At 38.6% G+C, this 26115-nt stretch overlaps 1 protein-coding gene across 2 annotated transcripts in view; it reads left to right on the forward strand.

Annotated features, from left to right (window-relative positions):
• Positions 1–25585, forward strand: part of KMT2E (lysine methyltransferase 2E (inactive)) — a 133862-nt gene extending 108277 nt beyond the window's left edge. For both annotated transcript variants that reach the window (XM_045029899.1, XM_045029906.1), the window contains 8 exons: positions 217–361; positions 1237–1490; positions 2420–2476; positions 4987–5553; positions 11274–11572; positions 19458–19546; positions 19895–19986; positions 21436–25585. In XM_045029899.1, the coding sequence (XP_044885834.1) occupies positions 217–361; positions 1237–1490; positions 2420–2476; positions 4987–5553; positions 11274–11572; positions 19458–19546; positions 19895–19986; positions 21436–22941 (3009 nt within the window). In that variant the 3' untranslated portion in view covers positions 22942–25585. The remainder of the gene's footprint in view (positions 1–216; positions 362–1236; positions 1491–2419; positions 2477–4986; positions 5554–11273; positions 11573–19457; positions 19547–19894; positions 19987–21435) is intronic.
• Positions 25586–26115: the final 530 nt, after the last annotated feature.

Below are 26115 nucleotides of genomic sequence, written 5' to 3' on the forward strand. Positions count from 1 at the left end.
CTGGCTTTAAAACAAAAGGCAAATTGCTTGTTTCTGTGGGTTTTCTTTTTTTCCCCAACTCCCTCTTATTTAATCTCAATTCTTCTTTGTAAGCATGAATCCTGTGTTGGAACTTGAAGTGTTTGGAACTGCTCTACCGTCTGTAACATGTTCAGAACTAGTTTCAATTAGAAATGAAATTACATCTAATTTTTGAAAGTTTTCTTTTTATGACAGCGTTGGTTGAAGCAAGCTTTGGAAGAAGAAAACTCAGCAGTACTAGACAAATTTAATTCTCCATCTCAAGAAAGATCTAGAAGTCCTGTGATCAATGGTGAAAATAAAAGTCCATTATTATTGAATGACAGCTGTTCCTTACCAGGTGAAGTTTTTAACACCTAAATATTATAAGATTTCTTAATCTTTTGAAGTGGCTTAATATTTTTTAAATTACTGACAAAATGGTTTTCAAACTATAAACGCCCCATATAAACAACAAATATTCTAGTGGACAGTGTAGGAAAATCCTACTTAATATGGAGTATTATGCACTCTTTTCTTTGTTCTTGTCATATTAGAACACTTGAAATATGGGATGAAAATAATTGTGGTATACTATAGTTTGTTATTCCAGGTAGTGTAAATTGACACATATATATGAATATCTTCTAATCTTTGGAATTTTAAGGGTTTCACTGAGAGAAAATATGGTTCAGAGAAAGTATTTCCTGCAGTCCTTCTATTATCCAAAATTCCTATTTAATTTAAATTGAAGTTGCTTGAACAAAAAATTAACAGAAAAATTACCTAGTCTTAAAATTATTTATTTAATATAAAATGAGAATGTGGTGAAACTAAGCAATCTTGGCATATGAAGTCTGTGAAATGTTTCCTATCCAAAGTTATAAACATGTTGATAGTTTTCATTTTTGAGCTGAAGAATTTTCATGATGTAATAACTGATGTGTTTTTGTATCTTTGGTAATTTATAATATTTTTTCCATCATTTTAGTTAACATTGACAATTTTAGTTCTTAAAGTCTAGGCTGCCTTCAGTAATTTGTTGGGATTGTAGCTGATTTTTCACATTTAAGACTTTTCATGAGAGGCATTTCTTTAATTTGACTGCCTGACTGATTTAATGTGTTATATTTATAACTTTATTGCATGCCCAAGTCTTTACAAAATGAGGAAGAATGACTATAAGATCAGCAAAATTTTGTTTCCTAGTCTTTCTTTTTTCTATTTAACATATAGATCTAACGACACCACTAAAAAAACGAAGATTCTATCAGTTGTTGGATTCTGCTTATTCAGAAACCTCCACACCTACTCCTTCTCCATATGCCACGCCAACACATGCTGATACCACTGCCACAGACCCATCATTGTTTGCTACTCCTCCTAGGATAAAAGCAGAAGATGAAACTTGTAGGAATGGTTATAAACCCATATATTCACCAGTTACCCCCGTGACTCCATGCATACATGGAAATGCCATGCACTTTGAGGTGAGATTTTCAGATGAACATGAATATGTACTCTCCCCTCGCCCCCATCTTTATAAATAAGACATTTTCTGATTTTATATAATATATATATAAAAATTACTGTCTTGTTTTGCACTTAAAACTCATTAGCCAGTTGCTTTAAGCACCAAGATTATCAGACTTGGTTTCTATTCATGGAACATAAGGTCTTGTTTACATGGAACAGCAAAGTGCACTGGAGGGTGTGATTTTGTAAAGCTCTCTAACATGTTGCGCTCTGACTGCCCCATGTGGTTCCTGCTGGCATGCTCTAAAAGGTACCTAGTTTGGGTTTTTAGAGTGTGCCAGCAGAGTCTACAAGGGGCAGTTAGAGTGCAACACATTACCTTTATAAGACCTTTATAAATCACACCCCTCTGGCATGATTTACCAGTGCCATGTAGATAAACCCCAAATTGCTCATTAAGACTACACGGTAAGTTACTATTAAAGGTCCTGGTTCAACAATCAGAACCATCTGGGTGAATTCTTATGCTTGTATTGAGCATCATTGACTTCAGTGGGTCTTCTCTGGGCACATCCATTTGCACAAATCTTATTGGAAAATCAGGGCCTAAAAATTGTACTATTACCAACAAGATCTAGATATTATTAGTTTACTTTCATAATCTGAAAAGAATGAAGGGTCAACAGTATTGAAGCAGAGATGTGCTTTTCTTTGTGTTTCATTGTAATATATAATTAATAGCCTGTTAACTTTCGTATGTTGTGGTTACTGTCAACAAGAGTTACTGAACAGTTGCTTTTATGCCATTAAATTGAAACAGAACCACTTCTTACACTAATTTGAAGAATGGAAACTTAAGTTGTTCCATTCTTATTTCTCATATTTCCTTGTCACCCTATGTTAGGATTGAACTTGAATCTTACTAATTTTATTATTTGTGCAGAATATTTCCTCACCTGACAGTTCCCCAGAAATTAAGAGGCGAGCGTACAGTCAAGAGGTAAGAATTTTTTTGAGAAACTGTAGAAAAGTCTGCTGATTCATCTGTACATATTCATTAGCAGAAAAATCTCGTTTTGCAAGACTAATAGTAAACAAACCAAAAATTGGTCAATTGGTGAAAATGTGGCAAATAATTTTTCTTTGAGCTCAGTTTGTCCACTTCTGCACTAAACATTCCCCATTTTTCTCTTTATGTATCCCTTCCCCTTCCTTGTTATCTGCTCCCCCTTCTTCATCCTTTTCCCATCCTTCCATATTCTCCCACTTACCTTCCGTTTGTTCCTCCTTTCTTTGTCCCACTTAGAGCTTAGATTCTCTGTAGACTAGAGGCACTAGAGGGCAACATGATCCATACATTTGAGAACACACAAATGAAATTTCTTCCAGAAGAAGACAATCATAAACAGTGCATTATTCTGTAGCTTACCAGCAACAAAATTTAAGAGTTGAAGTTGGTGAAATAATTAGCTACAGTATTAATATTAAAAAAAATTCCAAACCCCTAAGCGCTGAAATGTCTAGAAATGATCAGTAAAGGTTATTTATACATACTTCTAATACTGTTATGTCTTACACATTCAGCTAAAGGTAGTTCTTGAGAAATTCACCTTGTATATTCTAATCGGAGTCTTAAGAATGACTTAAAATGTACCTCTGAACGTGTGGAAAAAATTATTCACTGATGCATGTTGTTGTTAAGAACATCTTGTAGGTTAGAATTAACATGGTTGTCGAATTTTCATGTCAGTTGAATATATGAACTGTAAAGCTCATTTAAATGAGTACTTCATATTTTAACTGATTATTTTTAGACACAGGGCTTGTATAGTTTTCACATAAGGTGGTATTATGTGTCTGACTTAAGGTTTCATTTACTAGCCTTCTGTGATGCCTAGAAAGGTATTTCTCTCCTGAAAACATTTAGAATGTCAGTGGTAGTAGGCAGGCCCGCCGATAGCAATTCCAGGCCCCAGGGCAGAACACTCAGTGGCCTCTCTAGAAAGGGATGGCTGGGGTTTATGACACTAATTTTTATCCTATTGCTAACACATTAGAACCCCCTATGCATAAGTTGTGGCATTGCTTGAACTTTTTTTTTCCAGTTACATTATCAGTATTAAACAAATCGTGAGCCTAAATATAAGATGTAGAATTTGTTATTTTGAATTATATATTTAAATTAAACAAATACATTATGGAATGAAATTAATTAATATATAAAACATTTAAAGAAGCACAAAGAAAGAAAACACCTAAAGTATCAAGTAGGCTAATTAAACACCTAATTGTGATTCATGTGTAAAAGACAAGGAAAAAACTGATATACAAGATGTAACTGAATATGACCAACAAAGTTAAAATATACAATACAATACTTGGGACATCATCACCCAGAGCAATGAGGAGATAGCAGGCATGGTGTGCCAAATCTACCGGGAGATCTCCGAGGAGGCAACCAGGGGTGAAGGCTGAGGGAAAACCTGCACCTTGTTCCCTGGCTGAGCAGTAGAGGTTGCCCCTCATCCTGCACTCATGATAGCAGTTCATGAGCCAGTGCTAGCAGCAGCGAAGGGGGAAACTTAGGATGGCTTGACTGGGTGGCTGAACTGGCTGGTTTGTGTTTGGCAAGGAGCTGCAGCCCTGGGGGAGGAAATCTGGTAGTACAGAGGGATCTTGTTCCTCTTCAGAGTCTCCCTGTCCAGATGAGCAGGGTGCAGCAGCGCTCTGGCAAACTGTTACTGTCACAATGAAGGATGGCACTCTGTACGGAGTAGCAGCAGCAGAAAAAACAGATTATTTATTTATTTATTTATTTATTTTAAATCTTACGTATGTTTTAATAAAAATTATCTATCCCATCTACTTGGGCCCTTTTAAATCACTGGGCCCCGGTGCAGTGGACCCCCACCTCCCTGTTGGCGGGCCTGGTAGTAGGGAACACTCTTGCACTTGTTAGGTGAAGCACTATTTAGAAAGGAGCCTGCCATATGTGATTTAAGCTCTTTAGGACCAGGAACCCTGCTTCTGTTAAGATTTCTTTCTATCATAAGAGCTGACATCTAAAATTTAACACCAGTATTTTAACGTTGCAAACAAATTCAGAAATCTTTATTTGATTAAAATGTTATATCTATCAACATATGTAGCAAAAGTAGAAACATGATGATTTAAAAAAACAAAACCTAGCCTGTCCATGAGATTGTTTCTTTCTCTTCCGCAATGTTCATGCGTTAAGATGGTGGTAAGGAAGGCATTTAAAAAAAAGGGGGGGGGGGGATGGGTAATTTTGAACGTGGCTCTTAAATGTGCCTTCTGAGAGTAAATGGTCTAATTCTGATTAAAAACATTTGTTTCCATAACTAAAAGGGATTTAATTCTGCTTTAAGGATGCAGTCACTAGTGAAGCTTCAATTATATTACATGTAATAGTATAAGAAGGAAAGTTACCATGTGGAAAAAATAGTCAGTATCTACTATATACTCTTTTATTTTTATTTTTTCATGCAGGGATATGACAGATCATCCACAATTCTAGCACTAAATTCTTTCAGAAATTCCAGTCTGACAGAAACGGGCCTGCAAGAAATAAAGACTATTGGATATTCTAGTCCAAGGAATAGGACTGATGTCACCAGGCAGTGCACTGGAGAAAAGGAATCTGTATCAGACCTTCAGCTGGGACTCGAAGTAATTGAGCAAAGTACACTGCATAAAAACTTGGAAGCCCCCTCACATGATAGGACTGATTCTAACAGCCAACTAGAAACTGCTCAGTGTGGTCGGGGTACAATTTATTCTACATGGGTAAAAAGCCCAGACAGGACAGGTATAAATTTTTCAATGAATTCTAATTTGAGGGACTTGACACCTTCACATCAGTTGGAAGTAGGAGGTGGATTCAGAATAAGTGAGTCAAAGTGCCTGATTCAAGATGATGCAAGAGGCATGTTTATGGAAGCATCTGTTTTTTGTACTTCAGAAGATGGAATTGCATCTGGCTTTGGAAGAACTGTCAATAACGACATCTTGATGGATGGAAATTGCACACCCCAGAATCCTCCACAAAAGAAAAAGGTTACAACTTTAAGCATCATTCATGATTTATTTTATATAGTCCAGTACATGCATAACTGTTATGAGAATAAATAACCACATTAATAAAAACAAATTTATTATCGATCAGTTTTTACAGGTATTACAATGCAGATATTATTTTCATTATATGATTAACAGATTACCTTTTTAAAAAGGAACCTCTAATTTTCATACCTGAAAATCAGTATACCTGCTTATATCCCAAAATATCACAATACTGTAGTTGAAGGGATTCTGTCAGCTTAAAAATCCTATGTAGCAAACAAACAAACTCACAGTATTAGTTTATTAAAACAGACTTTTAAAAATCCAGTTTACATTTCACTACTTAATTTGTTGGTTCTCAGCTTGGACAGTGAAAATCAATTGACACCAATCAGTTTTACTTTAAGGCTTTTAGTGCTGCAGTTACTTCAGGGAAAACTTCATGGAAACCGTTCTGTTGGTTTTAGATTTTGTAAAAAATGTACATTTTAGAAAATTCAGCTTTAGAGCTAAATTTTAAATTGACATTAACCAAAACTACTCCTTTTTAAATTATAAAGAATATTTAAATGAAATAGTTAAAGTACATTTAGGGTATGTATGGCTATAGGGCCATTTATAACTGTCAGCCATTACCAGCACTAAAAGTTCTCCTGCATAATGTCTTCGGTAGATGTTACTGTGTTGAGTTATACTCCTTCTCTCTCCTTACAGAATGGGGAACAGGAACATTGGGGATGATGGTGTCTCTCACCTGGCAACCTGCCAGAAGTTCTGCCCCCATAGTCAGTAGCTGTTCTAGATTTCCTCTTCCTTTTTTCAAACCCCGCTTTTCTCTGTTCCTCTTCTTTTACCCCCTCCAACATGGCAGATCAGCTCAGGAAAAGGAAATTCGAGTCCAGGCTGTGCTCAGATTGCGAGATACATCTGCAGCTAGATACTGAAGGCGAGCTGTGTTACTCTGACATTGATAGGCATGGTTGTTCCCAGTAATGTCACTACAGCCCTTTTTCTTTCCAAGGCACCTTGAAGATGAAGGGAAGGAACCTGATCTCAGTTGAAGCCAAATAGCTATAAACTCCTGCAACTACTTTGCCATTCATCCTCATCTGATGCTTAAGTGAGCCTCATTGTCTTAAGGGATTTCTCTACTCCATCCACAGTCCTAAAATCAAGTGTTTACAACTTTAAAAAAGTATGCTGATTTCCTACCCCCTCCTTTCACTGATGAGGAATGTTCTCAAAAGTACTGTAGTGTAAGGTTTATGTCTACCATACCAGTTACTCATCTTCTGATGAAAAAGAAAATGTAGTTTCACAGAAGAGAAATTTCCAAAAAAAGCAGACAAAATTGCAACCCCCGTTTCTCTCCCACCAAAGCTAAGAAATCAAAGGAGGGCTAAAAAGTCCAAAGAGCACAAAAAGAAATCAAAGACACATCAGATTTCTTTATTCCTCCTCCTGTATTCCTAAAAACTGAGGAAGAGCGTCCTGAGAGAATATTGCAGGAAAATCTTTTCCTGTCATGAGGGGAAAAGTCATTACCAAACTGGAATCAAGGCATCTAAGACCATTTTGTAGAAGCACACTAATAGGGGTCAAGTTAAGTACCTTACTTCTAAGATCAAAGTAGTTATAGGTGTGTACTTGTTCAATATTATTGTGGCAGCCTAAGAGTTTCTAGACATGGGCAAGATGCTCATTGTGCAGACTCCAAAATTTTATCAAATGCAGGAACCCAAGGATAGTACATACTGAGGTGGCATCAGCGAAATACATGGTTTATCCCCTCCGTAGGGGAACTTCTTCCCAAAGGAAAATTTAAAAAAACTAAGACAAGATGTCAAGTCTTAAAGCAGCCAGTTTACAGTGGTTTTATCCATGTGTATTTCATGATATGGTACAATGACCTCCAGACCACAGATTGCACCAGTCTAGAACAAGAAAATGCTTAGATGTTTATCTGGTATCTTTTAATGGCCACGGTTTCTGTGGATACAGTGCATTTTGTTGCAAAACCTTTGGCTTTCAACACATTGCCAAATGCAATATTTAGCTATACCCTTGAACTGCAAATGACTATTCCAAATGTACAGGTTTCCTAATACCTACCTGGCTTATTGATTGCTGACATGAAGAGTAGAGGTTAGGAGAGATTCTGGCCAATCCAGGAAATGACTTCTACGTGGATGATGGAGCTTCTCATCTATTAATTGATATACGATACTGCTGTCATGTTAGTCAACTGTATCACAACATGGGAGTTCAAGGCTTCCTTTTGAAAGGTCAAGAGAGCTAGATTGCCCTCAACTCTAGAAAAATGTATGCTTAATTTCAACTTCAACACCAGTTGAAAGAGAACTCTCAGACTAGAAGACTTGCATGAATTTTGAGGACTCTTCTCTAGAGAGGATGACCGATCAGACTTCACCTCTGACATCATAACTGATGGGATTACAGAATCTGCACTTTACTGCCCAAGGAATACAAGCATATCCCATTCTGTGAATAGTAATCTCTGAATCTTCCTCATGTGTAGATGAGACTACCCCTAAACAAAACACTCAGTTCCAAATAATGGAAACAGATCCTAATAATGATGTGTATATATAGGAGATCTTGGTAAGTCTTTCCTTACTGGTATCTCTCTCTCCTCCCAAGTTGTTATATGTACATCTCAGATCAGGGCATGTCAACAAGAGTTATTCTGGAGAAAGCCATATGTAGACACTCATTCCAAAATAAGTTATTTCAGAACAACTATTCTGCTTTAAATTCAAACCATACCTTATTGCATAGTAAGGGTCATGCATAGACAAGCTCTCAGATCTCTAAATTCACGAGCATCTTCAGAATAGAGAACTGCTTTGCTGAACAAAGTCTGGATTTATATATTACCTAGGCAAGAGTACGTGTATGCTAGGGGACCCTTAAGACTGGCTACTATCATTAATAGAATGTCTGTGAAAGCTCTGGAGGCAGATAGAAGACCAAGAGGCCATGTATTGATAGTGTTCATGACCATAGTAGAACCTGAAGAAACAGCTACCATATTCTGGACCGATGTATTAAATTACACTTCTGTTAGACATATGGAGGGTTCAGTAGTTTGGGTCCTAGAGTGGGATTCACAAGGCCACACTTCAATTCCATGCTCCACCACAGACTTCCTGTATGACTGCGGGCAAGTCACTTAGGCTGTGCTCAGTTCCCAGTCTGTAAACTGGGAATATGATTTCCCTATCACACAGGAGTGCTGTGAGGAGAAGCATGTTAAAGATTGAGACACTCGTATACTATGGTAATGGAGATGCTGCAACATTATAATGAGTGGTAAGCATAAGGTCTCTTTCCAGAAAAGCAGTTTTCTTGTACACGTTGCAATTCCATCAGCTCTAGAACATAATATATTTCTGACTTTTTCTTCCTGATGAAGAATATGGAGTATACCCTCAAGAACTGTTCTTGTTCTGGCACAAGTTATACTGCTCTTACATCAAGGATCTGGGATCTCGTCTGAAGAATCAAATATTTGTTAAATGAAGTATGAAAATGAGAGATGGTGAAAAATTACTTTGGAAAGCAGATGAACTTTGGGGAAGATCACTGGTGCACTACCTACAGGAATCCTGTGGTGGAATTGTGACATATGGGGAGAAAATACTAAGCCCAGTTATGGGTAGAGACCATTCCTTTTGTTATCATGCAGAGGATGTTGATGGCCTCAAGCTTCTTTACTGCATAATTAGATTCTTCAAAAGTTGAACCATATCTGTTTAAAGGACTGCTTTAAGCAAAATGAGTATCTGGATTCTGTTTAGTTATTTTATGAGTTTGGGGAGGGAGTCTTGCCCTGTCTCCCTCCCTCCCTCCCCAGGTAGAATGCATCCTAAGTCTTCATATCCTAATGGAAAAAATACGAGGCCTTTCACCATTGGAACCATTTGCAAGTCAACTAAATGCTGAGACTATCCATCTTTTTCAAAATAAGTGACCTTAATTTCCTTGGATGAATCATATCACTGGTCACAGTCTTTTCTAATTTCCCACCATTTCTCTTAATTTACAAAACAGTAAACACATGAAGAAGGATAAGGCAACACTTACACTATAGGGTAGACATAGCGTATGTCACTCAGGGGTGTGACTAAACCACCCCACCAAGCAACATAAGTTACACCAATATACGCACCAGTATGGACAGCGCTATGTCAGCGGGAGAGCTTCTGCTGCCAACATAGCTGCTGCTGCTTGCGGAGGTGGTTTTATTATGCCGATGGGAGAGCAGTCTCCCGTTGGCATAGAGCGTCTTCACCAGATGCAGTGCAGCTGCACCACTGCAGCGCTCTATGTAGACAAACCCCAATTCTTTGTCAAACTTAATGGAAATGTCCATAGTTCAACTACTTCCTCCTCTCTCACAATGACTTAAGTGGGAGCTGTTGGTACTCAGCATTTTTGAAAATCAGTTGTGCCCAAATATGGATTCGGGATACTAATTTTAAGCTTCTGGGTTTTTTTTAAATCGTGTGTGTGTGTGTGTGTGTGTGTGTGTGTGTGTAGTTGGTCAGAATCTCAACAGTTGTTGTAAATCTGTGTAGCTTCAGTAATATTATTTTCTTTAGTGGCACTATGCCAATTTATACCAGCTGAGAATTTGCCCCAGTATCTCATGCATTTTCTTTTGTGGCACTTTTGTTCCCTGGGTTTGATGAAGATAAGGCTCAGCGCAGGTTGCCTTAATAGACATGAAAGCATAAAGGGGTTAAACCTAACTTGCACAGAAGGCTGATTTCTTAATGGAAAAAAATACTGTCCAGGCCTTAATATCAGTATTTCAGCTTTTTGTTTCAAACCCAACGGTGCACACTAAGAGCAGCTTTGCACAGATTTTCCTCCTGGAGAGGAGGAAGCATAAAAAGCACTGTCTGTTTAAAAATTTATTGGTTGCTATTATATTTTAAGGAGACTTTCGAAAGTTGCAAATATATATAAAAACTTTTAAATTTTCTTTAATGTACATCATGTTCTTCAGTAATGAAATAAAATCAATTTTGACAAATAATTTTGTGTAATAATGTATGCTAAATCTTTACCTTTATTATATAATAAAGGGTTAATTGAAAATAAAATGCATGAATTGGAAATAATTCAGATTTCAATAACTTTTTCTTTTAAATAATTACAATCAAATACGGGTGTTACAAATCAAAGATTTGCAACACCTGTATTTCAGAACAAACCATCAGCCTGCTGTTTTGTTTTAAATGCAAATGCATTGGGGGTAAAACCATAAAAATAAAATAGTTTAAAGTGGCCACCACTATCACATGGTAACTTGAAGTCCCAGTATTTACAATGCAGTCCACAACAGTACAGCTTCTGCATAGCGGGACCTTCCCACACTCACTGCCCCAGATCCATTCTCCTCCTTTTCCTAGGGTAAGAAATACATGCTTCCTCTCCCCGTACTCCTGTTCTACTCACTAGAAACCAAAGTAAATAATTCTGTAAATCTCCAGAAAAGAGTATCATTAGCCCTACTAACTTACCTCCTCTTATATTTTAGAGACAATGCAAGTGGTATATCCATTTGAAGTTATTTAAAGAGAACTGCTCTGTAGATTTTATTTTAGTTTAATTTTATCAGCAATCAGAAGTTAACTGTTGTAAAGAAAAATGAGTAAACTTTTCCTCTTATGTTTTTTCCATAGGTGTCTTTATTAGAATACCGAAAGAGACAACGAGAAGCTAGAAAAAGTGGTTCCAAGACCGAGAGCTTTTCTCTGGTTACCGTATCTCCTCATGCTTCTGGTGGAGGAAGTATAAGCAGTAACAATGGTGCTAATGATGGGTATAACAGTGGTGAAAATGGGGAGCAAATTGATAACACTGCTAACCTACCTTTACCATTGCCAGCTACTGTTTATAATACAACTCCAGAGGAAACTGGCAACAACTGTCCAACTAAAGAAGCTTCTTCCAGTGAGAAGAATGAACCAGAAGTTCAATGGTAAGCCATTTAGCACAGGTTGCAAGTTCAGAAAATGTTTGTGTAGCAATCTGCTACATTTTCACTCTAAATTTATAGTGTGTCTAGGAAATACTACATATGCATTATGTAAAATTGTAAGTGCCATGAATTCCTGATAGCAACAGTTTATTTTAGTAACAGATATGGGGGTATTTTATAGAATCTAATTTTGTCAAACATGTATTTTGATATTTTGTATTTCGTTAGTGTGCTACGGTTGGATAACTTAGGAGCTAAGGCAATGGGATACAATTTATAAATACATAAATTATACATGTTTGAACAGAATATCTAATCTACATTTACTTCATACAAAATAAGTTTTGGCCAGAAGCGTTGCTTTCAAATGACTGAACAAATATTTTAATTCCGTTTTCCTTACAATCACAGAGAATAGATTCCTCAGGGAAGTGATTGGAATAATGTATACACATTCGGTCCTGTCACTGAAAATTTGCATGTGGATTATTCAGTACTTAAATATTTTAAAATGCAGTATGGTGAGGAGGTGTGTTAGTAAATAGTCATATTTAGCTGAGGTGAAACAAATCAGTATTTCTTGTTTCTGTGTTTATAAAAGCCTAGATAGGATGGCAGGAGGAAAGGTCAAGATTGTAACTTTCCACATAAAATAGAGTATTTTTAAACTACACTTTTTGGACAGAGCAGCATCCCATCTACAGTAGGGTTCCCAATGTTGCTAGCATAAGTAATGGTGATCTTGTGTTAGCAACAATGGAGAACTTTCATCACATGTCCCTTCTGTAGAGAAGTTCCTCCAAAGCTTCAGCTGACCATGGGCTGAGAAGCTGAGCAGGAAGATCCACCTCTGCTCAGAAGGTACTCAGGCTGCCTCTATTGAGCAGCAGAATTCTCACAGCTGGACTTCACAAAACTTTAGGCAGGTTTTTAAAGGAGTTTTAAAAATTAACTTAGCAATGGGGGATCATGCATAAATTAGTGTATTAGGATGTAAAGGGAGGCACCTGAAGAACCGCAAAGATAAAGCAATCAACCAGCAAAAACTGAAGATACAGGGGGAATGGAAAACTTTTTACCAATAATTTCCTTTCTGCTAGTCCCACAATTCTGGGGTGCTCTCCTCTCTCTACAGCTCATGGAGGCGGATTGACATTTTGACACCATCCAGTTTGGCCCTGCCCTCTCTGCTCCTGCTTGCTGCCAAATGAGTTATTCCCAAGCTATAAAACTTGCATAACATCATTAATAAATATTCCAGAGATGATGAAATAACTATATACATTAGACCAAGGAAGATGGTCATATAGTAACAATTCCACATAATATCTGACTCTTGACTCCTGAACCATCCAGGGTGGGTAAAATAATGGGATATGCTGATAGCAGAAAGGAAATTATTGGTAAGACATTTTTTGTTCTGCAGCCTAGTATCTTCCACAATTCAGGACATCTGGGAAATAGCAAGCAATGAAAAGATGTAGGGAGGGTTATGAAAAAAAAGTTTGGTAGGAAAGAAGTACCATCCTTTTTGAGAGTTCACTTGAAAGTCTCTGATTTCCAAGCCACTGTATGGAGCACTTTCCTGCTAAAGTAGGCCTCTGCAGAAGATGATAGGTCCACCTTGTAGTGCTTGCTTAATGAAAGTGCTAGCTATAGACCATGTGGCTGCTTCATATATTTCCAGTGGACATGCTCGCTTGTTCCAATCATGAGGTTGCTATGGCTCTCATGGAGCGTGCCATTATGCCTTCTGATACAGGAACCAAACCGATGATGATTTGTAGGCTTCCACAATACATTGTCTAAGCCACCTAGTGATGAAGGACTTGGAAGCTCTGAGTCCCTGGCATTTTGGGTAGAAGGGCACAAATAGGGAGTCTAAGGTTTATGTGGAATCTGTGTGCTTGAGGGATTTTCAACACTCTTCTGACATCTAAGGTGTGCCACATCTTTTCATTTGGATCTTGTGGTTTTGGACAGAACGAAGAAGCAACCTCTTGGGAAGTGAAGAAGGAGGAATTTACTTAGGAGAAGAAGGGATTCTGGTGTCCTGAACATCACCCTGTCCTTATGTAATATGCAGTGAGGTTCCTGTATAGATAAGGCTGGCAGCTCTGACATTCTCCTGGTGGATGTGACAGCTACTAAGAAACAAGTTGCAATGGATAAATAAAAGGCCGTCTCTAACATCAGATGCTCAAAAAGATGGCTTGTCAAGGCGCTCAGAACTAGCGAAAGGTCCCATTTTGGGAAGAGTGGCCTGACCACACGTCTGGCTAACCGGACTGCTCAATCTTCCGGGGAGTCTGAGGCTCCTGCAAATAGCAGACACCTGAGGCACAATGGTACTGGGCTGAAGGCCTTGGTCTATGCCACCTTAGAGGAAATCCTGAATGGTTAGTATTCTTGGAATTCTGGGATTTTGCACTGTGCTCTTGGCTTTTGTTGACTGTGGACAAGATAGAGAAGTACACTTTTAGCATTTCTACTCTTCTAGATAAAGCAATGTCTTAATGACTCTGGAGGACAGACCTCTCAGTACCCAGGCTGTTAGCTGAAGCTGTTTTGGGTCCAGATGAAGAAGAGGACATTGTGAGATGATGTCCAATCTCTGCAGAAGCTGGAGTGGGGGCTCCAGTGTTAGCTCTATCAGGTCTGAGAACCCAGGTCTCCTTGGCCAAAAAGGAGTTATCAGTATTACCATTGTCTGTTCTCATTTTCTTTTCTGGACCACCCTCCCCAGTAGTGGAAAGGGTAGAAATGCATACAGTAGGCCCTGGAGCCAGCTGTGCGATAAGGCATCTGTCCCCATGGCTCTGCGGTCTGCCTCCACTGTGAAGTATTTTGGCCTCTTTGTGTTTGTATGATCCATGAACAGCTCGGTTGAAGGGGGGCTGAACATCTGGTTCAGACACCAGTCAAAGTTGTTGACCCTGCACCCGCTGACCCAGTCTACCTGCTGGTTCAGGTCCCCTTTAATGTGGAGTGCTCTGAGGGAAAGGAGGAACTGTTCTACCCATCTCATTATTTCCATTGCTTCCATGTGTAGTTCCCTTGTGGTTTTTTAAAATATGCAATGGTAGTAGTGTTGCCTGATTGAACTAGGATGTGGTTCACCCTTAGGTTGAGCAGGAACCTTAGGAAAGCTAGCTTGACTGCTCTCAGTTCTAAGTTTATGCTATGAGCCATTTCTTCCTTGCTCCAGGTTTCCTGGGGTGTCTGGATCTCTAAATGAGCTCCCCAATCCTCCAGAGTGGTCTCAATTGCAAGGACTAAAGGATCTGGAAGACAGATGGGCATACCTTTGCAGACATTGCTTTGTTCTGACCACCATTATAAGGAGTTGATCACCTGTGTCAGAACGTGTAAATGATCTCTCTTGTTCTGGGGAGTGGTCCTACACCTCTTAATATGAAGACTAGAAGACTTCTGATGCATGATTGTGACCATGGAATGATCCCTATCCAGGACACCAGGAGTCCTAGAAGTTGGGAACATAGTATCTTCAGCTCTAGAGCAAGAAAATTAATTCCTGGATGGAACGAGAGAACTTTTCTTAGCACGGATGATGAAGCCATGGGCCTTAAGAAGATTCATTGTCCGAGACGTGGCCCTGTGCATTGCTTACTGCACTGGAGCTCTGGTCAGGAGGGAAAAGGGGAGTTCCTTCAATCTGAGTCTCACTATTCTCACCACCAACATTTTTGTAAAAACACTGGGGTCTGAGGACAGGCCAAATGGGAGTGTTCGGTACCAATGTTGTATCCTGCCATAGGCAAACCTCAGAAGACTGCAGTGACACTTTATGATGGGAGTATGGAGATATGCTTCTGCTAGATCTACTGAAGTTAAGAATTCCTCCTAGGACAGGGATAGGTTTTCTATCCAAAACTTGTTTTCTTATCCACTAGTTTTGAGCCTTTTGAAATGGAGAACAGCTCTGATTCCATCCCCCTTGCGCTTCTGTACAATGACAAGGATGGAGTAAGAACCAAGAGCACCTTTCTTGTGAGGGAACACTTTCTGTCACTTCCATATGTAGATGAGATATTTTGTTCTGGATCAGATTGTTTTAACATGGTCATTGAACTGGGTGAGTGGATGAAGAATGGATGTGGTAGAACTTAATATTTTCAGATTCTGATTAATTGTACATTTTAGTATGTTAGAAAATGGTGAATGATACTGGTTATTTACTAGATAATTAACTTTTTGCTCTTTATTTGTGTCAAGCTATATTTGGATTGTAACCAGAATTTAATTAAACACACAAAAGAGCTTATAAAATTTATTTTTATTAAACAAAACAACCTTAAATGGTTGGGGTACATCAACTTCATTGTTATTCCATGAGCTGGAGAGTAAGTTTCCATGGTGTATGGAGTCATAAATATTCATAATATGAGAACTAAGCCAATTTGAGCTCAGGTAAAAAATAGGAATATGAAACCATTCAGATGAGCTCAGTGGATGATTTTGATGAGAGATATGATGGTGTCTCTGGGACTCAGAGGTCAGATCCCAACGCCTGTGATGACTTTGCTAGTCTCTCATACCTAGTAGGACAGCCTCTGGGTCCCCCCAGGGTCAAGCCCTTAATGCAGCACATGACATTTTATGCCATATCTATAAAACTTGATCTCAAAAGTCAGACTTTTCACCCCAGATTCATTCTTTATACAGAAAAAAGTTAAGTCAAAGTTTTTGATAGCCTCATGGAGTCAGTATATTTTTATTTCAATGTTTTAAGAGATTATAAGTAGTTTAGGACTTAACATATTTTGTATTTAAATTCATATTTCATTTAAAACAGGTTTATTTTTAAAAAGAAAAACTTATAATTTAAATAATTTTAAAAAATCACTGATTTTTATCCATCCTCCATCGAAGCCATAGGTGGCACCTGGCTAATGAGCTGGAAGCCATGGCATGAGTTGCGAACCGTATTGAATCCATTGAGGTATCAGCTATAAATGCTTTTGCTAGGGAGACTCTTTAAATTTGAGCCAAACTCAGAGTGATCTCTGTCCTTAAGGGCTTTGAGATCTTCCAGCCAGGAAGGAGATGCTCTTGCAAAGCAAGTAGCTGCCAGGGACGCTCAGATGGTGACAGAAGAGGCTTCAAAGCCCATCTTTCTATCCATGGGTTCCTTAGGATCGAATTCCCCCACTAGGGAGGATGCTATAGCGCATCATCCTTTGGTTCTTGAACATTATAGAGCCTGAGGTTGCTCTTGTTAACATGCTTGCGCTTATCAGGCTTGTTCCATTAATTCTCCTTCACTTCATTGAAGGAGTGAAGGGCTATTGAAGCCTTAGGAGGATTTTGAAAGATGAGGTTTATTCTCAGGAGTCTACCCAGGTTTCAGATCCAGACAGCTCACCTTCCTCAGTGGGGAAGGAGGAGAAGGCAGAAGACTTTATCTCGTGAATTTTTTGTGCTTTTTTCTCTTTTTTTTTTAAATCTTTTTAGTGTCTTCTGGAAGTGTAAAAGCTCTGCTGCAGCTTTGGTGAGGCCTTTTGTAACTTGCCTTGCTTAGGGCTTGGAGCCCTCTCGAGAGGTCAGTCTCAGAATCCTCTCCTATTGGGTCCCATTCCCCCTTGGAGAGGGGAATTTTTTGTCAGATTCCACCTGGTTGGCTCAGGAAGGAGTGTTCTGTACAATCCCCTGAGTCGAGTGGGCAGAGTTCTCTTTTTGCTTTTGGAGCTTCTTCCTGCTCTGCACTCTGGGGTTCCTGGTCCATTTTCCCCCCGTTGGAGTCGCAGTTGCCTTGATGGGTAGAGGACCTCACTTGCCTGTCCAGCTTGTAGCCCTGGGACCTAACGCAGTTAGGGACAGAAGTCTGGGTGCAACTCACCATCTGCCTGGGAAGCCTACCTTACATATAGAGCACTACTTGGATTTGACCGAGTGCTTTCTTGGCTGCTGAGCTGGCAAGGAGAGTCTGCAGTGGAGGCTCAGGGAGGGTTAACCGACCCAGGGAGCAGGACAAGAATGAAGAGGAGGGAGAACACTGCCTCCACTGCCTAAGAAAACTGGACAGAAAAGTTAAAATAGGAGAATGAGTGGGAGTAAAAGAAAGCACTATTGTCTGCGGCTGTGGAGGCAGAGTCTGGCAGCAAGCAGGAACAGAGGGAGTGTTTACCAGATCATGTGGTGCTAAAACACTAATCCACCTCCAAGAGCTGTAGAGATAGCAGAGCAGCTGAGACATCCAGAACTCTGGGAGATGCTAGGCTGCAGAAATAGAGTGATGGGGGGGGGGGGGGGGGAGAAAACAGGATAGAAAGAAGTACTAGTCTGAACACTAGATGTTGCTTAATTTTCTCCCCATTAAGCATTATTAGAGACCTTACAGTATATTTTCAGGACTACCAACCAGGCCTTACAAACCTAGCAAAGCAGACAAATACTGCTTGGTGATGGCAGAAAAAACCACTGCTTACTCCAGAGTTCAGATCCAAGGAACAGGTTTATTTCAGCATAGGTACAAAGTGCCACACCCTAGTGATCAGTTGAGGTATGTTTGGTCAGTGATCTCGCTGAGTATATATAGACAAGGCTATACACAGACAAAGGCAAAAACTTAAGTCTGCATACACCTTTTTATAGCCTGCTTTCTAGCAACACCCCTCTTCTTTGATTCATTATATAATAATGATTAACAATATTTATGACCAAATGTAAGATTCCACAATACACATTAGGTTATATAACGTGTTTATCTATTTTATCAATAACATAACTATCAATCTTAAATATTTGACAAGGACTTTCTTTGTTTATCCTGATTATATTTGGTGGGGACATTGTGACCCCTCATTGATAATTCATCCTTGTTCTGCACTCAAATATCAGGGATGTTTCAAGAAGAGAAATAAGAAGGGATACTTAGTAAGTCAAAAATGGTATTTTGCACTCCTTCTCAGAAAATGGTTATTCAAAAGTTTGATGAACCATACTAAACTAAGTTTAAATTTATATTGATTATGCATTTGCTTATATGTATTAATAATTAGTATGTGATAGATAGATAGATAGATAGATATGATCCATTAAATACACTTAGGCCCTTTCATGTGGTACCTAATGATTAATTCATCTCCTTACAAGACTTAAGAAACCAAATGTTTTTCAGAAGCCAACAAGACCACCGTAGAGTAATGCCATATATTAATCACTGGTAACTAATCAAAACATTTTAGAATGCAGAGGAAGAATTCGTGTCGTCCACTGCCCCTACCAGTGCTTGGCACTGCTCTCAACTCTAGCCCATATGGCTTGGACACTGCCCAAAAAAAAGACATAAGCTCATGTAGCACCTTCCAGAACTGCTTTACAAATGACAATGAACTAGTCATTACATCACTCTGTGTGATATTATCTTCTCCATTTGTAAAACGGAGAAACTGAATCACAGAGCACGAGGCCTAAATTTTCAGAAATGTCCACCAACTTTGGATGCCCAATTTATGTCAGTGGCAGAGCATCCTTCCCTTTCTCATCCATGTAGTTTCTATCGTAAGAAAAAAAGATACCAATCTCTATTCTCTTCATATTAACAGGAATTCTGTTAGCTCTAACTTCCTTTTCTGTTAAGATGAACATGTTGCAGAAATTGTTGAACTTATTCCATATTTGAAGTGAGAGAATCTACTAAAATGAACAGCCTAATTAACTGATTACATTGATGTAGATAGGAACATCCTTTGTCTGTTGTGTATACTGTCTATACAAGAGCAGGTGAGTTTGCTACACAGTATTCTTGCCCAAACAGCTGCTCTCTTGCCCTATATTTGAGTGTAAATTATATACATCCTGACATATGAAGTGTGGAATTAGACCTCTTTAATGTAAAGAATATTTTGTTTGTTTTTTAAAGGACTGCTTCAACTTCAGTGGAACAAGTGAGGGAGCGAAGTTATCAAAGAGCTTTACTTCTCAGTGATCATAGGAAAGACAAGGACAGTGGTAAGTTGGCTTACTATCAGTCCAGAAAATGGATTCATTGAATTAATCCACATAATAGTTCTTAGCCATTTTAATATTACGTTTGGATCTGCTTCATCTGTAGGGTGAGAATCACTTTTGTAGTCCATACTCACCATCTCATTCAAATATCATTCCTCAGTTGCAACTTAAGGTCCTTTATTTCACTGAAAAATGGAAGATTAGTAAGCAGATGACCTCGTATCATGCTTGCAGTGTTGAATCGTATCACTTAGAACTTGAAAAATAGTTCTTTAGAGTTGAACATAAACTGTTTAGTAGTAGTCTTGTTTATCCAATTGCTACATTTTACTGTGTTTTTGTTTGTAGACCCTGATCCTGAAAATCCAGAGTCCACAACTGAATGTCCGTCCCCAGATATTTCTCAAAAGACTTGCAAGAGTCCTTCAAAAGCAAGCAAGGTAATACTGTGTGTGTGTGTGTGTGTGTGTGTGCGCGTGCAAATAAGATGCACGCTGCACTAATGTGTAGTTTGATTACATTAGGATGTATAGGTATTTAGTACATTTGGGAATGCCTTTCTTGATTGTTTGAAGTGCTTTTCACTTAGGTAGTTGTCAAGAACTTCTTTCTTTTACCTAATATACATCTGTGTTGAATATGAGCGGCAGTAACTCTAGCCAAATCTCAACCATGTAATATGCCACATAAGACATTTTTCATCTAATCGAAGTAAAAAGTTACAACTGCTTTCATTCATGATAGGAATTCTCAATTGCAAAAGACTTGCCAACACTAACAAGCACATTTAGGATCCTTATACCTTAGCATAGTACAAGTGGTATTGTTTATCAAGATTTTCCGATAATTCCAAAGAATAACCAGACTGATTCATCTGTTTTTTTATCCTAATTCTCTGGAGTATGAACAGATAAAATCGATTCAATTATTATAGATCACAGACTCACTGGAATATTTTGGCTTTGTCTCAGTTCAATTAAAATTTGGTATGTGTTATGGTAGTGACCAAAGTCACAATTGCAGTGATTTTGGAGACAAATTGTTTCAATGGTTTTGCATTTCTATTTAAAAAACAAAATAGATCACTATATAATTTTACAAGGAATCTGAACTCTAATCTACATGCTCAAATTCATCCTGAAAATAAATTGTCAGATTTTTAACAGTGAGGGTAATTAACACTGATAGGAAGAAAGCTGTGTAGTAGCTACAGGCATAACATTAAATGGAGGAATTCAGGTTGTAATGTTTAGTCCGTTTGTTCACATTATCCCAGTTTTAAGATTTGAAGTTTGATATGAAACCTGTAAATTATTTTGTATAGAACTTGAAGGAAATCCCCTAGTATCAGCAGTCCAGGGCTTTTATAAATAACGTAGATAGTAAGATATTTCAAGTAGTGGCGTCTTCTCGGGTGTTTTTGTTTTTTAAAACCTGGGACACTTTGTATGCTGTATAAATAATAAGCTTCAGTGCATTTTGGTAACACTTCATTATGAGGATAATGCTACCATTAAGAGAGCTTAGATTTCCAACTGTATCTATTCCTCTCCCCCCTCCCCCCAATAATGAACATACGTCCTGTGCACCTGCCAAAGGAAAACAAAATCTTTTTGATTTCTAAAACACTTACTTGGTGAAAGTTATTTTTAAGAAACAGTGGTTTTTAATACACCTCTACCTCAATCTAACGCTATCCTCAGGAGCCAAAAAATCTTACCATGTTATAGGTGAAACCATGTTATATTGAACTTGCTTGATCCACCGGAGTGCACAGCCCCGCCCTCCCCGGAGCACTGCTTTACCGCATTATATCGAGGTAGAGGTGTATTTTAAAATGTTTTGAAGTAAAGTTACACTGACTTTGTTCTTTCTCTTCATCTATCTAGCCTTCTTCACCTGGTCCTGTAGTTTCAGCGCCGTCAACTGGGAGAACACCCACAAAACCAGATTCTCACTGGGAAACTGCAGTTACTACTCCAGAGGCTGAGAATGTGAATCATCCAAAATCTGAGCTGCAACAAAAACAACTGACAAATAATGTCCAAGTACTTTCAAAAACTCACTCATCTCAGTCACATTTGCGTAGTTCAACAGAGCAACTTTCCCATTCACAAAAGCTGCCTTCTGCACCTTTGAAACTGCACTGTCCCCCTTCACCTCATGTAGAAAATCCTCCAAAGTCATCTACTCCTCACACACCTGTACAGCATGGGTATCCTTCACCAAAGCCTCACTCACAACAGTTAGGATCTCCGTACAGACCTCATCATCCACAGTCACCTCAAGTTGGAACACCTCAGAGAGAAACACACAGAAGTTTTTATCCAGCAGCACAGAACCTTCAGCCTGGTAGTCAACAGCAGGCTAGTGGACAGTTGTTCACCCAGGCACCTTCAGGACAATCTTCAGCAACTTATAGTCAGTTTAACCAACAAAATTTGAACAGCAGTGCACCGCCCCCACCTCCTCCCCCACCCCCTTCTTCTTCTACTTACTATCAAAACCAGCAGCCCTCTGGAAACTTTCAGAGTTATAGTCAGTTAAAGGGTAGCATACCCCAACAAACTGTTTTCTCCTCTGGACCAAATCAAGCACTTCCTGGCACTACAGGCCAGCAAGCAGTTCCAGGACACCATGTAACTGCAGGGCATTTTTTGCCATCTCAGAACCCCAGTATTCATCATCAGGCTTCAGCATCTGCTGTTCCTCCTCCTCCACCACCACCACCTGCTCCAGGACCTCATCTTGTACAGCAGCAAAGTTCCCATCAGCAGCATTCTGTAGCACACGTAGTAGGTCCAGTTCATGCTGTGGCAGTAGCCCCTGGATCACACATTCATTCTCAAGCTGCTGGTCACCATTTGCCACCACCACCTCCACCCCCAGGTCCTCTACCCCACCATCAACCTCCTCATTCCACAACAGGACATCAAAGTCTGCAAGCACAACACCAGCATGTAGTAAATTCAGTTCCTCCACCCCCACCACCTCCACCTTCCAATGTTTTAGGCTCTGGGCATCACCCAGCATCAGCACAAGGGTTACACCATCCATCACATCAAGGACCCCCACATTTTCCTTCAAGTGCATCTTCCTATTCATCACAAGCCCCACATCATACAACTTTGGGACCTGGACCTCAACATCAGCCTGCTGGAACAGGACCTCACTGTCCACTACCGGGTCAAGGTCCTCATATCCAACCTCAAGGACCAAACAGTATTCCAACACCTACAGCTTCAGGATTCTGTCCTCATCCTGGCTCTGTAACCCTTCCTCATGGGGTGCAAGGACCTCAGCAGGCATCTCCAGTGCCTGGACAAATTCCTATTCACAGAGCACAGGTGCCACCAACTTTTCAAAATAATTACCATGGTTCAGGGTGGCATTAAAATTGGACCCTTGCTCCTAAACATTTTAAAAATGTTTCTGTAAGATAAACTGTGTATATTTCATATGTACCTGTTCAAGGTACTTTTTAAAGCTTGTACATGATACTTTGTATAAAAGCAAACACCAGTGCTCTTTCATTGTATTCTTTCCATTGTTTTGCTTTTTTAAAATTCCTGAAAATGTGCTGTTCAGCCAGTATTAGGTATTTCTTTTTATTTTGTAAGTGAACATTCCAGCAGTTTTTTCTGGCAGTAGATTTGATGCTGCATAATCTTTAAATTTTATTGTTGCAGTTAAATTCATTTAGTGAATGTTTTCTATATTACTTTTTATACATATGTAATTAAATAAGTACACTGATAGAGATGGCACGAATAGGTTTTTCATTTTCTCCTGTCAACAGTTCTTTGTGTGCATATAGCTAGAAAACAATGCAATACAGATTTTTATAGTTTGGCGTGGACATGACTTTTGTTCCATCAGTTATTTGCAGAAATGTAATTTAATGTATAGATTGTTTCTAATATCTCTGACAACTGCTGTAAATAGTGTATTTCTTTTGCGTGTAAAATTGCTTAAGGCTTCTTTCATTTGATATAGTACTGTACATAATGACAAGTCTCTTTTGCAAAAATGTGTGATCTTTGTGGAAGTAGTACAGTATATGATCTTTAATTTTTTAATATACTGTCACATTGCAGCACTGGTTGGGCATTTTAATTCATGTTAATAAATCACAATTATGTCAGTTTTAACACTCTGTCCTGAGGGTTGTGTATTTAAGGAAAAATAAGGTTATAAGTGACTGTGTCCAGCGATTTAAAAATCTGCCAGGATTGTGAGTGCTCTAATTAGAAGTGATGGTAGTAATTTATTTCCTCTTCAAAAATAATCTGTGTTCGCATTTTGTGGATATTTTATTCCTCCTGCATGAAAAACTGACTGAGGAAAGCTGACCAATTGCCTATTCCATCTGTGAATCTGTCCATTAAAGCAGAGGTTCTCAAACTGGGGGGACATGAAAAGCTTTAGGGGGGAGGTGGGGAACTTGCTGTGCACATTCAGAGCTGGATGGGCACGCAGCAACACTGCCAGCAGCAGCGCAGAAGTAAGGGTGACAATACATGCCACTCTTAATTCTGTGCTGCCTTCACAGCTACCAGGTGCCAGCCAGCAACTGCTCTCTGGCTGCCCAGCTCTGAAGGTGGGGGATGTAAACTACTACAGCCACAAAGAAGAGGGGGCAATGATGAAATAAGTTTGAGAACCACTGCATCAAAGGTTAGTGTGTTCTTTTCCTGCTAGTCTTAGTGATTAGAGATGAGGAAAAACTACTTGGAATATCAGTGTACTGTCAGTTTACTGAAACGTGTTACATTATACAAAACTAATCCACACAGTTTATGCATTGTACATGATAAATATTCATACATTGGTACAGTTACAGACCAGATCCATACCAAACATGTTTCAAATATTGGTTATTCTGATCTTGAAGATAGACCACAGTAACATTTGCACATATTTTAGTACCTATCTAGGTATGTTTCCTATTCTAAAAGTTCAAAATAGAACTCCAACATGTATGGCTTGTCAGATTTTGTAAAATAATTCCTGAAATGCACTAAGTCATTGTTATAGTGTAGTACTTACAATAAATGACCTACCTACATTGTGAAGAGAAGACATTTCAACATAAAAATGAAAGATTTATGAACTTTATTACCAAAAGAGAGGAGATGGGTATGTTTTTGTGGCAAAGAGTAACATGGAGGTAATAGACTTAACAAAAATGAATAAAATGCAAATTCAGTGTTTTAATTTGACTATATATCTAGGATAAGATATCTGTATGGTAGCTAAGATATGGCCACTATGCTTGAATACAGAATAAATGTGTGCACCAATTTTTATGCTATAGAACACAAAGACAAGCCTTTAATCATCTTATTAAATACCAGTCTGGTAGTAGGACCAATTATTTCAGATCTTAAAACTAATTCAGTTGGCTATATGTAATTTTAAAGAAACAGTACAAGTTTAATTAGCCCTGTGAAACTAACTGATGTCATGTGGGTGTCAAGTAACTTTTCTACTGTAGCTGATTGTGGATGTTAAGTTTATTTAACATTAAATTTTTTAAGAATCAGGAACATCCACCAGTTTATAAAAAGCTAGTATATCAGACTGAGTAAAGAGGAACTGTTGCTTTGTCTTTATGTGCAACTGCTACTGGTGAAAGAAGGCATTGGACTGGTAACAGCATTAGAAATTTATTTTCTTACTACTCCAGGAAAGATAATTGTTTCATATCACATCCTTGTTTTTTCTCCTGAGTCTAGCAACCAAAGTCTACTAGGAATTGGCCAAGACCATCAACTAATTAAACAATCAGATAGCTTACAGTCAACGCCAATGACCAGAGCTTTGTACATATAACCTCCTTATCCCAACCCTATAGATCCACAATTTATTACTTTACTGTGGTGTTCAAAGCCATTGCATTCATAAAAGTGAGTGGATCATTAGCTAGCTTGGAAGCAAGAATTTATATTTTGTACAAGACAGTCAAAAATATTTTGTCAGTTTAAACTGAGTAGCTACAGCTTTTGAAAGAAATGAGTAAAAGACATAATAAATGTCTGAATTGGTACTTTTTAAGTTACCACCATTGACTGAATGTTAGGATACCAGTAACTTTTGTAAAAATAGCTACAGTAGTGCAAAGAGCTGTAATATACTGGAATATCTGATTTGGTGCCTAGAAAGTGACATATGTTTTAAACTAATATTTCAATTCTTAAGTTTTACTTTCCTTCCTGTATTGAAATTTTTTCATTTGTTGCAGCAGGATGAACCTAAAGGCAACTCCACAGTGAAGCAGAAAATTTTACCTCCTGTCTTCTCTTGCTTTCATTGCAGCATTTTGTCTTCGCGCTAGCAATATTATTCTTGCTGCCTTTTTAAAAAGAAAAAAAAAAAAAGCTTTCCAGTACGAAGTCCTTAAGTAGGTGGCTGCCAGTGCCCTGAAACCCAAATGTTAGCAGTGACAAATGTGGCTGAAAGTCTCTTGAACAGCATATTGTGTTGTACTCTAGCAATAGGTTTTAAATAATCCTCATTTTTAATTATTGGAGGTATACACAGAAGGGCAAAAAGCAAGCAAAGGTTAC

Source organism: Mauremys mutica, chromosome 1, assembly GCF_020497125.1.
Source record: "Mauremys mutica isolate MM-2020 ecotype Southern chromosome 1, ASM2049712v1, whole genome shotgun sequence".
NCBI classification, from domain to species: Eukaryota; Metazoa; Chordata; order Testudines; family Geoemydidae; genus Mauremys; species Mauremys mutica.